Source organism: Geotrypetes seraphini, chromosome 11, assembly GCF_902459505.1.
Source record: "Geotrypetes seraphini chromosome 11, aGeoSer1.1, whole genome shotgun sequence".
NCBI lineage: Eukaryota > Metazoa > Chordata > Amphibia > Gymnophiona > Dermophiidae > Geotrypetes > Geotrypetes seraphini.
In genome coordinates this window covers 59,702,442-59,717,645 of record NC_047094.1, presented here as the reverse complement: position 1 = coordinate 59,717,645, position 15,204 = coordinate 59,702,442, and the positions used below count along the sequence as shown (strand labels likewise).

The following is a 15,204-nucleotide window of genomic DNA, read 5'->3' as shown; positions in this document are numbered from 1 at the left end:
CAGCCAGCAATGTTCTACCAGCAGAGAATGTAGCAGGTGAAATAGTCCCCAATATAATAACTGGGTGACATTCAAACAAAGAAAGTTCCCAAAGTACTGTGAATTCACAAAAACGAAAAAGGAAACAAAAACCAAAATGAAAATGCCTTTAAACCTCGAAGGTGCTCAGAACCAATATATGGTAAGAAAGTGACCAAACCGGGGCAACAACCCCTGTAAGAGCTTTCAAAGAGTCTATCATTGCACCATCCTCAAACGGTAGAAAGGTATTTAAAGTTTGATGAATATCTTATTTTACTTTTTTTCTTCTTTTTTCTATTAAATGTCCATTTAAAGTGTCCAATGCTTAAGTGAAAACTATGAACCTTAGAGTAGGCAAAACTTAACTGAGTCTTTAGGAAGCCAACTTGCTACAGCAAATACAGGTGGCTCCTAACGCGTTTCGCCGACAGGTTTCTTCAGAGAACCCCCATGCTGGATGGAACATCAAGTTCAAAAACTTCCTGAATCTTCACTTCTAAACCGATTGCATTTCCTGTAGCAAGTTGGCTTCCTAAATACTCACAGTTAAGTTTTGCCTACTTTGGAAGGGACACTTAATAGAAAAAAGAAGAAAAAAAGTAAAAAAAGATATTCATCAAACTTTAAATACCTTTCTACCGTTTGAGGATGGTGCAATGATAGACTCTTTGAAAGCCCTTACAGGGGTTGTTGCCCTGGTTTGGTCACTTTCTTACCATATATTGGTTCTGAGCACTTTCGAGGTTTAAAGGCATTTTCATTTTGGTTTTTGTTTCCTTTTTCGTTTTTGTGAATTCGCAGGTGAAATAGTGACACAATTTGAGCATCCAGAATGCGTAAGATACAGAGCAAAGGAGGGAGAAGAGCAAGTGCAGTTATCAGGTAGGGTTTGTAGTGAAAGCCTAGGTGGGACAACTGGGTGAACCGAGAGTCTGCCTCTGTCATGTCATGCCACTTTATCTCCTTCACATGTCCAACCTGGGCTCCTAGAATAGATTATTGTAATTCATTGTTAGTAGGCCTGCCTAAGAACTGTAGAGATTGCGCAAAATGCTGCAAGGCGTATATCAGGATGTCCTCGTTATGGTCATATTAGGCTGATTCGTAAACAATTACATTGGTTACTGATTTATTGGCATATTAAATTTAAAATTTTGACATTAACCTTTAAAATTCTTCATGACCAGCAACCTCTTTGTTTGGCTACTACTTTAAAAGGTTCATGTTTCCGGGACATCCTTTGTGTTATTTGACGTTTCCGATTTCAGGCAAATAAGATTAGAAATGTTTAGAGCTTCAATATTTATGGTAGTGAGACCTCAATTATGGAACGCACTTCCAAAAGACTTAAGATTGACTAAGGGTCCTTTTACTAAGGCGCACTAGCCATTTTAGCGCACGCTAAACGCTGAGGCGTCCATTATATCCTGTAGATGCATTAGCGTTTTAGGTGCACTAAAATGCCTAACGCGCCTTAATAAAAGGATCCCTAAGTCATTGAATGACTAAAAACATATCTGTCCCTTCAAGCATTTCCTTGATACTAAATTGTCTAAACCTATTAATATGAATCATTGATTTTATATTTGTAGATTATAAGAAACTAGTCTTTAAGCCCATTACATTAACGGGTGCTAGAATAGATGTATCTTTCTCTCTCTCTCTCCTTGGCTGCTTTCTGTCTGTCTTTCTTTCTTTCTATCTCTTTTTCCTCCGCTGTCCATCATCACCCCTTGCCAGCTCCCCCTGTCCAGCAGTAGCCCTTCTCGCTTCCTTTTATGTCCCCCTTGTCCAGCAGCACCTCTTCTGTGCTCCCCCTGTTCCTCTTCCCTGCTCCCCGGTCCATCAGTGCCCCTTACCTGCTCCCCCTGTCCAGCATGTTCGTTTGCAGCCTCTTTCCTGTTCCCTCGTCCATCAACACCTCTTCTGTGCTCCCCTGTCCCTCTTCCCTGCTCCCCGGCCCATCAGCACCTCTTTCATGCTCCCCCTGTCCCTCTTTCCTGTTCCCCCGTCCATCAGCACCTCTTCCGTGCTCCCCCTGTCCCTCTTCCCTGCTCCCTGGCCCATTAGCGCCCCTTACCTGCTCCCCCTGTCCAGCATATTCGTTTGCAGCCTGGTGAGGATAGCGGCCAGCTGTAGCGAACCTCACAGGCCGCTATGCACCTCAGTAGCAAGTTCCTTCTGACGCGATCGCGTACGTCAGAGGAAACGTGCTACTGAGGTGCTGAGCGGCCTGCGAAGTTTGTTACAGGTGGCCGCTATTCTCACCAGGCTCCTTTGAAGAGCGGTGTCGGCAGCGGTTCTGGGCGGCGATGATGCGGCTCTGGCGCCGCTGGGAGAGAGCTTGCCTGCAGCTTCCTCCAGCAGCAGCGGTTGGTGAGTGAGGGCGGGAGGAGGGGAGTAGCCAGAGTGTTCCCTGCTGCCGGGTTCTAAAATGGAACACGGCCACGGATCACACACCACGGCGGCAGGGAACACGAAACCCTTAGGGTTTTATTATATAGGATGATATATTGTCTGTTTACAAAGTTTATGTATGTAAGTTGTAAACAAAGAATTGTACATTTGCGGTATATAAATTTTTATTTAAATTTATTGTATGTAATGATGGCAGTGTGTTTTCTCAAACTTTTTTTTTTAATTTTTTTAATTATTCTTACTCAAGCTTCTTTCTGTGTTTGGGCCAAGCCTGTTTCTTTCCTGAAGCCAGGTGGGGACAAATGGAAAGAGACACTGACTCTGCCCTTAGGTCAATAAGTGTGCTTGTGAATAAATAACCTCTCCCCAGTTAAGTCCACCAAGTTATCTGGAAATCAAGTCCACCAATGTTGAGAACTGTGGCTGCAAATTTAACTTAACTTGTTGGTTTAAGGTTCAAAACACCGCAATTCTTATTAATTGCACTCATACATTATAGAATTACCTTGTATGCGTATTTATAAAATCTGAGGGTCCGTTGTAGCACTAACGCGTCCATTATAATCCTATGGACACGTTAGCGTTTAGTGCGCGTGCTTTGGGGGTGGGCCCTTTTACAAAACTGCACAAGAAGTTTTGAGCGCTGGCTGACGTGCTGAATTTGTCTGCATTCCTCCGATGCTCATAGGAACTTTATGAGCATCAGAACAGTGCAGAGCACTTAGCATGCCAGCCGGCACTAAAAACCTCTTGCGTGATTTTGTAAAAGGGGGAGGGGTGAGAGCTGGGAGATTTTGAGGTGTTGACATCCTGTACCATGGTGTTTTCTGTGCTACCACATCAATGGTTTCCATAACATGGTCCCTTCTGAGATAGCTGCAGTTCTAAACGTTAAACCAAAGCATCGGTTTACACTTGGTTTATGAAATGACCCTTAAATCTCCAGAAAGAAATTTGATGGACTATTGCCCCCGCTCCTTCAACGACTGACTGTCTCCATCTGAGAGGGCAATAGTTCATGCTGTTTACAGACATGTCTCATGTGATCTTGTCTGAAATCCGAAGTTCAGAAAATATACACATACACACAGAGAATATATAGAGGGGTCACAGGAAAGGAATTTGTGTTCTTTTCCTAAAGGGTTGACTGACTTTGTTTTGTTTTGTTTTTATTTCAGGGAGAAAGCGTCATCACCTGTTGTGAGGTGTCCACATCCACACCATCCCTGACCCAGAGTAAGAGAAATTTAATCCTACTTTAGGGAGTTCTGCTACTCTGCGATACTCCCCTTGGGGGGGGGGGATATAAGAACATAATAATGCAGACTGAGAAGATCCAGTAGTCCTCAATTGCCAACACCTTGTGCAGTTCTGTGATTACTGCTCATAGGCTTAAATTTCTTTCTTTGAGAAATCTTGAAAAATATTTTTCCAGACACACCTGCCGTCAGAGTTCTGCCTCCCACATCTACAATAAATGCTACTTCATCTGATCAAGCGTCTCCATATTGGCAGTGTTCTCTTTAAAAACACAGCAGAACTACATGTCCCAGCATACAGTGCACTGTAAGAATATAGCAGGTTGGAATCTGAATCTACCTTACTTTCTCATTTCTGTTTCCTTGCAGTAAATCAATGTCTGACAGAGACCAAGTCCCGGGGTGTGGCTCTGGTGCCCAAGCTGGCAGTGGATGTGATGGCTTGTGAGGTGGTCAGAGTTCTGCAGCTGACAGATGGCTTTGTTGTACCCATTAGCTACACGGTGCCACGTAAGGTAAGGATGCCTCTAGAGGACACTGAGAGTATAGGAAATGGACAAGACATTCTGTCATTTGTGGGAAACGTGGTTCAGACGCTGTATCTTCTCATTTACTAGAAACATGGGAGATAATTTTTCTCTCCCCTTCCTCTCCCTCTTAACTATCCAACTCCTCTCTCTCCCTCCCTCCTCTTTCTCTCCCCTCAAACCTCTCTTTACAGTCGCCTTGAGCCTGTATAGGTATGAGCGACACACAAATAGAAGATTAGATTAGATTAGATAATTCTATAACTTGGTGCCTCAAGTCAGGTATCTTGATACTGTGCGTTGATCGCTAATTTTATAATGACATCTTGGTGCCAAGATGTCATTATAAAATACTAGCATATATTATCATTTGTGCACCTACGTTTAGGCATGCCCACTTACTCCACGACGATGGCTGTCCTAAGTTGGCCTGCTTACGTTTGCCATGAGAAAGTGTGTGCAACTTATAGTATTCTAAGTTGGAGACACGCTGGTGTCCCACCCATGCTCCACTCATGTGTACAGCCTCCTTGCAGTTATGTGCTACACTATTTAAATGATAGAATAGCGCTTAGTACACTTGCATGTGTAAGTGCCTGTTCAGGTGCGCGGAACTGCACGTGCTTATAGCAGTTCTAGAATTGCCCTTTTAAGGGGTAAATTTTCAAAGGCTATAGTCATATAACTTTGGAAATTAGAGCCAATATGAAAATATATCTCCATCGAGCAGCAAAATCTAGGTGGCTATATTTAGCTGCTCCTTCAGAAACTGATTATTGCTCCTGTGGGCATAATTCAGTGGGGTGGGCCTAGACAGAGGAGACTTATACGTCCATGAGCATAGGTATAAGGTTTAAATGTAGCTAGCTATGGTAGAACCATCTAGACCAGTGTTTCCCATGTCAGTCCTGGGGTATCCCCTTACCAGTCAGGTTTTCAGGAAAACCACACTGAATATGCATGGAAGAGATTTGCACACTGTGGAAGCAGTGCATGCAAATCAATCTCATGTATATTTATTATGGATATCTTGAAGACCTGACTGGCAAGTGGAGGTAGTCCAATGATCTAGATCAGGGGTGATAGATTTAACCAAATTTCAGGGGGGTTTTCAGTGGCCTGGCCTGAAATCTGTGTTCAGCCTTTTTTCAGTTTCTGGAACCAAAATATATGTGCGCAGGCTCCACTCCCTCCCACTCTGTCTGCTCTCTTCCTAAGCACCCCCATCCCCTGACTTCAGCACCCTCCTGTGCCTACCTTGTCATTGGTGGATAGTGAGCACAGGAGAGTCCCCACTAGCTTCTCCACATGGCTGGCTCCAGGTCAAAATGGTTTCATGAGATTGCAATTGGAGGTCCAGCAGCCATTGTGAGATTTGAACTGGCACAGGCAGGAGCAACTGGATATTTTTTGACTCGTTCTTTAAGAAAGGAAGTGGAACTTTTCTATTCTGGACTGAGTGTTATTTATAAATATGCTCAAAATCTGTTAGATATTTGTGGTTCCTGATGCAAGCAATTATCACCGAAACACAGCATCAAGTCGACTCCTTTTGAGCATTTGTTATTTGTGGACCTTTAATAGACAATACATTTTGGTTGGTTTTAAATAACTTTTGGCAATTTTTTTCTACATTAGATTTCTCTACTACAAGCCTTTAAGTCCACACCTACTGATGTATCATGTCTTCTTTTTCTTTGTTTGTTTGTTGTTGTTTTTTTTTTGGGGGGGGGTGATTGGGGGGAGGATTCCTGTACAGGTTTAGGAATCCCTACTTGAGACACGTGCTTATAGCCAAGAAGTCAGAGCTGTTCTGTGAGAGGAACCCCATATTTTGCATTCTAGCTCCATGCTGTCCACCTGGGTTCTGTTGCAGGCATTGCCTGGGATAGAGGATACAGTGTGAATCCATTCCTTGTCTCTCAGGCTGTCTGTTTTTCTGTCTGTTACAGTCAGTCCAGGAATTCCACGATGACTTATTTCCAGACACAGCTGGAAATATAGCAGCTGCGTCTGCTCAGGACTGGTGGACAGGAAGCAATAAACAGGTAAAAATTCAGCACTCTTTGTGGTACACCGTCGAAAGCGCGCAGGACATTGGCTTGCCGACAATCCCGTCCTGACATTTGCACACAGAACCACTTCCGCCGGTTTGAGGCCTTCCCATTTGCATTCTGAGGGGGGGTTTGGGGGGCCCACGTTGGGGGTGTTTGGAGGGGAATCCCTCCAGTACACTGAAAACTCCCATTCTCCTTCCCGTTTTCGCTCTTCAGAAATTTTCAGTGTAGTGTTCCCCACACACACCCCTAGCGGGATTGCGAGGAGTTGTAAGTATAGTGGAAGGTACCTTTCCCGCACACACCCTCAGAGCGCAAAGAGCTTTTTTTTTTTTTTTTTTTAATTCCCCCCACTTATTGGTAGGCATCTTTAAAGAGAAATGTTTTGAGATTTGTTTTAAATTTACTTAAGGAATTTTCATTGCGAAGATAAAATGGCATTGCATTCCAGAGCGAGGGAGCAACTACTGAGAAAATGGAATCTTGAGTACTGTGTACAATATTGGTCACCATACCTTAAGAAGGATATGGCGATACTTGAGAGGGTCCAGAAAAGAGCCACACGAATGATAAAGGGTATGGAAAATCTTTCATATGCTGAGAGGTTAGAGAAACTTGAGCTCTTCTCTCTGGAGAAGCGGAGACTCAGAGGAGACATGATAGAGACTTACAAGATTATGAAAGACATAGAGAGGGTGGAGAGGGACAGGTTCTTCAGCGTACTGGGAACTACAAGAACAAGAGGACATCCGGAGAAATTGAAAGGGGACAGGTTTAGAACCAATGCTAGGAAATTCTTCTTCACACAGAGGGTGGTGGAGACCTGGAATGCGCTTCCGGAGGGTGTAATAGGTCAGACTACATTATGGGGTTTCAAAGAGGGACTAGATAATTCCTGAAGGATAAGGGGATTGAAGGTTAAGATCACTTTACAGGTCATGGACCTGATGGTCTGACCCAGCAGAAGCAAATTCTTATGTTCAAATTCTTATGTTCTAGTATAGTATAGGTCCTTGATTGAAGGTACTGTCAATAGGTTTTGGCCTTTGAGTTTTGGGCAAAAAGGAGAGGCTTCATTACATACTATAGGTGAAGAAACAGCAAGGGGTCAGGTAGAGGAGCACCTGACAAAGAACCAGTACTTGGATTTTCCAAGGATTTATTAAAACATAAAGACCCAATGTGGCCACGTTTCAGCAACTGCCTGCATCAGGGGTATCTTCGAAACACAGATAACATCACTTTATCACAGATAAAACATACAGAATGACAAAATCATTCAACTTGTATTAAAAATATAAGCAAAAAGCCATGTTTTATTAAACTGTAAACTTAATAGACTTACCATTTTGGTATAGTGTGTTTCTAGCTGAAATAATCATTGCCATGGAGACTTTTGTATTAGTGATGTTACATTATAGCTCTTATTTAGAAACTCTATTCATGTTGTAGACTTCCAAAATTCAGCAAATCCCATCCCCTTCTCCTTTTCCCTTTCAATTTTTTATTGTATATAAGAGCTGATTGAAAAGTAATGAGACTGCCTCTGTTCTTTACAAGAAATAGACGTGACAACGCTGTGCTGATTCTTGTGACACTCATGCGTCAACATTTCTGAACCTGCAGTTGGACTGCCGTAGTCTTCATTGTTGGGTCACAGAGAGAGGAAGAGCTGCATACGTTTCGTCGTGGCAGATGAGAGGAAGAACCTTGTATGTTTCGTCACGGCAGATGAGGAAGACGTGGGATTGAGTTTTGTGTTATGCTTGCCGTAATATTTCAAGAGTTTCATTTGCCGTCCTTTCTCAGTTTTACACATATTCAATCGCACCTCTGGCGAACTCTCACCGACGCGTCTTCCTCATCTGCCGTGACAAAACGTACACAGTTTTTCCTCTTGCTGTGACCCAACAATGAAGACTACGGCTGTCCAACTGCAGGTTCATAAACATTGATGTATGAGCATCACAAGAACCAGCGCAGTGTTGCTACGTCTACTTCCTGGAAAGAAAAACAGAGGCATTATCATTACTTTTCAATCAGTCCTCATATATATGTCTTTGAGTAGAGCTCTGAAAAAATATATAAAAATTAGACAGTGTTCTGGATCTATGATTATACACTGGGCTGAGGTGAGCTCCTTGAAGACCCACGTCTACACCCCAGATGGATAGAATCCCAAAGACACCACCTAATATACCAAACGGAATCTCGCTAAAACTCACATGCCACCACAAATATAACCTGAATTGCTACCACTTTCTCGGACAACAAAGATGCACCCACCTGCAAAGAAAGCTATTTCACTTCCTAGTATATCTACACTGGAAATGCTGCAATTTAAACCACCCTATGTCCACTAAGTCTGTATTTGTAAGTCTGCAATTTATATCTGTACTGTAATTGCAATAATCTAAACCCCTTGTCCATATTGTAAATGCTGAAGAGTCTAGGTCTCGCTAAAGTTTGCCCACCCATACTATGAATGTACTCCTGTAACCCATTCTGGGCTCCTTTGGAAGGACTAAAGGGCTAAATAAATGACTAAATAAATATGATCGTTAATCTCCCATATACAACGGACCTGATCCTAATTTTTTTTAGTTCGACTGACTGGTTTAGATGATTTTATCTAAAGGTGCCTTTATAAAACAAGCCCCCAGATCTAGCCTCATCAGCGTGCAAATGCCTGAGCTCCAGAAAAGGTGTAAATGTGTGCATGTACTTTGGGAGAAAGGGGGGGAGGGAAGTAATTCTCAAAATATCACCTAAAGTTTAGCACCTAAAATGTGTACTATGTGCAAATTATATCATGGCAATTATGCATATAATGGCTGTTACAGAATACTAGCATAAGTCCACAGTTAAGCGCCTAATATTAAGTGTGAGCACTTACGCTAGCTCAGTGACTGGTATAAATGCTCTTACGTGCATGCCCCTGACCTGTCCATGCCTCTTCTACATTCACATCTCCCTAGCAGTTGTGCGCTAACCCCCAAATTCTATATATAGCACCAAAAAATTGGCACCATGCAGAACAGCACTTAGGGCTAGATTCACAAAGCAAACTGATCGGTTTGCGACCCCTTAGCGATCAAATTTCCCTCCGGCCCGATTCACTTACCTCTCTGCCAACCATCCTCCAATCCGTGCATGCAAATGAGGTGAAACGCATGCAAAGTAGTCAGGGACGCGATTCACAACACAAAATTTCACCTCCGACTGAGCTGGCCAATCAACTGAAGAAGCGACTGCTGGGGACCAGTCGAAAATGTCTTTCTGACCCTGCTCTCTGCTCTACTCTGCAATCTCTTCTGCCTGCTCGCCCCGAATGCTGCCCTGCTCTGCCCCGTGTCTCCTGCCTGCACAAGTGACCGAATGCCGCCCTGCTCTGCCCCGCCCTGCGAGCCCATGGTTTTAACCCGCAGGTTTTAAGCAGGTAAAAACCACGGGCTCAATTTAAAAAATGGCAAAGCGAGCCGAGGCTCATGAGAGCATGGGGAGCGCGGAGCGGTGGGTCCATGTGGTCCAGTGACCTACTTGTTGATGGGGGGGAGAGTCGCCGATGGGGAGTCCAAACCCCCCCTCAAAAAACTCCAGACACAAAACGTATGCGCAGACCATCTGCAGGGAAAGCAGATGGTCTGCGCATGCGCGGGAATCGCACACCAACAATCCGGGCAGGCAGATGGGGGCGTTCCACCTAACGCCTCCATCTGCATATTTAACTTTGCAGAATTTGTCGGACCTGCCCGGATAGTGCCCGGATCGGGCAGGTTAGTGAATCTGGGCCTTAATGTGTTTCTAGAAGGTGCATGTACCTTTTATAGAATCGCATTTAGCGACTGTGTACATCGCATAACTTAGGCACACCCATTATGTCAGCTAAAACCAGGCCTAAATGCCTACATCTAAGTTGTGCGTGGATCAGGCAAATTCTATAACAATGCGTATATATTTTTAGGAATGCAGACAATCCACCCAAGATTCGCCCCTGGCCATGCCTCATTTTCTAATTTGTGCACTACAGCTGGCACATACTTTTTATAGAATTGCTCTGAGTTGTGTGCTAATTGGTGCTAATTTTTAATTAGCGCCAATTGGTGTCAATTTTGAGGTGTTAATTCTAATTATCTGTGCCAATTAGGCCATTTAATTAAGTTGTGCAGATAGATCAGCTGTGTACACTGATTTGCATGCATAATTTAAGGCTGAATATACAGAATTGGGGGTAAGGTTATAGAATACCAACTAAATGCAGTTATGCATATTATTGCAAATTAATGGCAATTAACTCTAATTATAGACAATTGATAATTACAATTAGGACTTAATTAGCAATTAAGTTTGATATATAACTGGCAGTATTCTATAACTTGTGTGTGCAGTTTTACACGCTAAGCACAAAATGAATTTGCAAGATTATAGAAATAGAGAGCATGCATGTACATGAGTATTTCCTAGTGAAAAATAAAAGAATTTATTGAATGTAAAAGAAAACAGTCACAAAGACTCCGTTGTTCAATAAACATTTTTCATGGTTCGCCCACCCCACATCCCAAATTAAATAAAATAAACTCTTTAAGCAGTCCCAAATACTCCATAGTTTAAGAATAATTTTCCATATTTCTCCCACCCCACATCCCAAATTAAATAAACTCTGGAACCCTCCTCTCTCCCAGTTCCATACCAATCAAGAATAACAGCATTATATAAACTCTGAAGAGAAAATAAACTAAACAATACCCCCCTATTATCCCTCTACTCACCCCAACCCCCATATCATGTCAAAATTCCAATGTCATATTAGGGAAAGAAAATAAAGAAACTTCCAATCCATTTAATGTGAGTCACATTAGAATTGAGCTGGCTCTGGCAGATCTCCCAATCTGGTTAAAATAAAACTATGTGCTCTTGGTTGCAGAGTCTGAATGTACTGCCAACAACGGGTGTATTCCTTGAAAGTAATATGTATGTCTCTCAGTTCCAATAATAGTAATTCATGCATGCTATTCCTCCAATGCCAATAAGATGGAGACTCCACCAAAACCTAGTGGTGTACTATACATCGTTTCTCAATCATACATGCCTTCAACAGCCACTGCTTAGCACCCTTATATTTAATACCCATCAAAGATGACGGGCCTAACAAAATCCCTGTAGGTGAAAAACTGATAGCTTGCCACAGGATGTACTCCTTAAATCTTACTATTCTTCTCCAAGATTGTGTAACTTGGGGCTAGATTCACTAAACCTTCCGATCCTGAGCGATTGAGTCGGGAGTTTGCATGCAAATGATTTGCACCTCCATGCAAATCATTTGCATGCAAAAAAGATAATGAATCAGCCAACACCGATTGAATCGCTATCTTTAGTGAATCTGGGCCTTGGTGGCAACTCCAAATAGCATGAAAATAAAGGGGATTTTTTTTTTTGTTGCCATTATTGTATTTCCTGCAAGTAGGAGAATCTCTACTTCCCATTATATACGATTAGAGATTGAGACATAAAAGATTCTATACTAACTCTTTTCTTAAAGAAACACTGCCTACTGCCCTAGCAACTGCCTTAAATCCTTGGCGAATATGTAAACACTTCAGTGCCTTTATAAAATACTAACACCCACGCTGCAGAAGTAGTGCCTCAATTGTAAATGCTGACATTTAGGTTAGTGCATAAAGTCATATAAGGGATGCATGTAAATTGCAATTCTGCCACTGCTCTGCTCAAACTCCTCCCCTAAGCACGCCTAATACACAAGTATGCACCTCTTGCACTCTGTGTACTTTTAGGCATGACCTGAGTTTATTAAAGGACTTTTGTATATATAAATCAGTATTTTATGTTTGAAAAAGGTTTATAAAATGATCTTTCTGTGGACCACATAAGTTAGGTGGTCTGTAACAAAATTAGCCTCGTGGCTATCTGACATAGCCATTTGTGCACGCAAAGATGCATAATAGTGACACAGTGGAAAGTCATATGTATGGCAGAAGGAGACAAACACACTTGGTACCATGGGACGAGCTAAGATTGTGCAGAGCTCCCCACAAGGAGGCTGGCTTTAGAGTGTATTCAGATAGCTCATATTCTTGGGATCTTTTCATTCCTGTGCGTGCCAGTGGCATTGCCACAGGGGGCCTGGGGGGGGGGGGGGGCATGAGTCCCCTCACTTTGGGCTCAAGTCCCCTCCAAAATTGTGGTGCCTGTGAAATAGCTGATGGGGATGCCCAAGCCCTGGAAGTTGAAGTGGTCCACTACTCAAGCCCCCTCCCATAATGCCTGAGCAGTAAAGAGGTCAGCAGCATGCTTCAGCTGCTACTGGTGCTCTCACACATGCTCAGTTCAGCAATATGAACTGAATAGGACTGCGATTAGAATTTTCAATTGCATAAAGCATTCCTCCCCTCCCCACACACATTTCTATACTCATAGAGTGGCAAATAAGTCAATTCTCAGAACCAACATGTTTTAATTACTAACATGAAAATAAATAATTTTTCTTACCTTTATTGCCTGGTGATTTTAGTATAAATCATGTTTTATTGGCACATCAGCAGTAAATACACAATACAGCACGACAATACAACAAGGTCACGAACACCAAACGTACCATCAAACACATTTTCACCCCAACCAAAGAATCCCCCCAATCCCCACCTACTCCAAAGCCCAAACCCCCACCCCATCCCAAACCATGAGACCCAATCCATACCCAAAAACCCCAGCAAGAAAGGAGTATGCTGAGCAAGCTGTTTGCTTATGCCGCTCAGCACATATCAAACAAAACAAGAGAACCAAATCCCATCCTCCCACCCACAATATGTAATCCCACCCTACCCACCGAACTCCACATACTTCCAACCACTCATACCCACCATTCACACTCACCCAAACATCCACCCACCAACCCGGGGAAAACAGCTGAGAGCATAAGGTATCAGCAACAGAGTGAATTTAAGACCAGACTTCTGGCCCTAGGGGAAAGCGAGGAAATGTAGGGGTCCCAGATCTGCAGGAAAATCTTCGACCGCCTGACAGATAATCGAGCATGGCGCTGCTCCAAGAGCATCAAATTATGAAAACGATTCCTCCAAGCCCAGTAAGCAGGCGCTATGTCTTGCGTCCAAACGCTAAGAATGACCTTCTTTCCTATAACAGCACCCTTCCGGATCAGCAACCGATGTCTCCGAGCAGGCACTCGCAAAGATTCATATCTATCCAAAAGCAAGCCTACCGGAGACATCGGAATAGCGTGACCAACCAGCCGCTCCAAAAAGCGGAGTATGGCTCTCCAAAAGACTTTCACTCGAGGGCATCCCCAAAATGCATGAAAAAAGGAGTTGCACCCCAGTGTACACTTAGGGCAGATTGGAGAAGAAATGCCCCCAACCTTGTGGACCTGCTCTTGGGAAAAATACGCTCGATAAACCACTCGAAATTGGCATTCCCTCAGTTCTGCACTAATAGAAATAGAAGAGATACGACCAATAAGGGAAGGAAAGTTCAAGGACTCACCAGGTATGCCCAGATCTCTACCCCAGCGGTTCTCCAAAGCCGTATAAGACTTCTGAGGAGTAAGCCGCAGCAAAGCCCCATGCAACGCAGACACCGTCAAGCCACAAGCATAAAATTGGGCAAAAAATAGACGAAATTGGTTACCCAATCGAAACCGTAAGCCCGGGCGCGCCAAGGACCTCACATAATGATGAATTTGCCGATACGCAAACAGACCTCCCACACCCAAAGAATGAAGCATGGGAAAGTCTCCCCAAGGTCTTATCGCCCCCTCCTCATCCAATAAATGTTCAAGAAGAAGAAAACCCTCTCCAGTCCATCGCACAAAGACCGAGTTATCACAGCCAGGCAGAAACTGCGGATTCCCCCGTATAGACAACTGATCCGAAACTTGATGGTCCCCCCCCAGCAACCCGACCAATGCCTTCCAAGAAAAACGCCACGACCGAAGGATGAAACTAGATCGGAACGCGGGGGGCAAGAGGCAAACAGGTAACTGAGACAACGAAAACAAGTGCCAAGGAGAGAAAAGAGCATTTTCAAAGTCCCGAAAAAGATAGTCATCACTCCGTAAGCACCAGTCTCCCAAAAATCGCAGCAAGCAAGCCAGATTATAGAGGCCGATATCCGGGAGTCCCACACCACCGATCCTTCCCGAGCCGAACAGATAAGAGATCGATATCTGAGACTTCTTGCCTTGCCAGAGGAATCGGGTCAGCTGCCTATGAAGCCGTTGAAGATCGCTACGACGAAGACAAAGAGGCAGCAACTGGAGTACATACAACCAGCGGGGAAAAATAACCATCTTATACAAGTGAACCCTACCATAAAAAGAGAGAGGCAGAGACATCCACTTTGCAAAACAACCCTCCGTAGCGGCCAACAAAGCATCTACATTAGCACGATATAACCGTCCCACACTGCTCGTGAGTTGCACTCCCAAATATTTGAATACACCATCCGCCCACCATAAAGGAAACTGCCCCGGCTACTCCAAGCGCACCGCCTCGGCAGTAGCTAATGCCAAAGATTTATCATAATTCAATTGGAAGCCCGAAAAATCGCCATACTCCGTAAAAAGCGACATAAGAGCAGGAAAGGATTCCCACGGGGAGGTCAAATGAACCAACAAATCGTCTGCAAATGCCGAAATCTTAAACTCTCGGCCGCCGAGAGAAACACCCCGAACCGCCGGATTAGCAGAGATTTCGCGAATTAAGGGATCCAAGGTGAGCACGAAAAGAAGAGGAGACAAGGGGCAACCTTGTCTAGTACCCCGCTGAATTGGAAACACCGCCGAAGAAACTCCATTAACCAGCACCCTGGCCTGCGGATCATGATATAACGCAGCCACCGCATCACTAAAGAAACCTCCCATACCATAATGTTGAAGAGTACAAAACA

General features: G+C 43.7%; 1 protein-coding gene across 3 annotated transcripts in view; it reads left to right on the top strand.

Moving 5' to 3' along the window:
* The window catches only part of LOC117345779 (mitochondrial import inner membrane translocase subunit TIM16-like), a 638,816-nt gene that overhangs the window by 540,670 nt on the left and 82,942 nt on the right, over positions 1-15,204 (top strand). For all 3 annotated transcript variants that reach the window (XM_033914922.1, XM_033914919.1, XM_033914920.1), the window contains exons 11-13: positions 3,618-3,675; positions 4,068-4,213; positions 6,178-6,273. In XM_033914922.1, the coding sequence (XP_033770813.1) occupies positions 3,618-3,675; positions 4,068-4,213; positions 6,178-6,273 (300 nt within the window). The remainder of the gene's footprint in view (positions 1-3,617; positions 3,676-4,067; positions 4,214-6,177; positions 6,274-15,204) is intronic.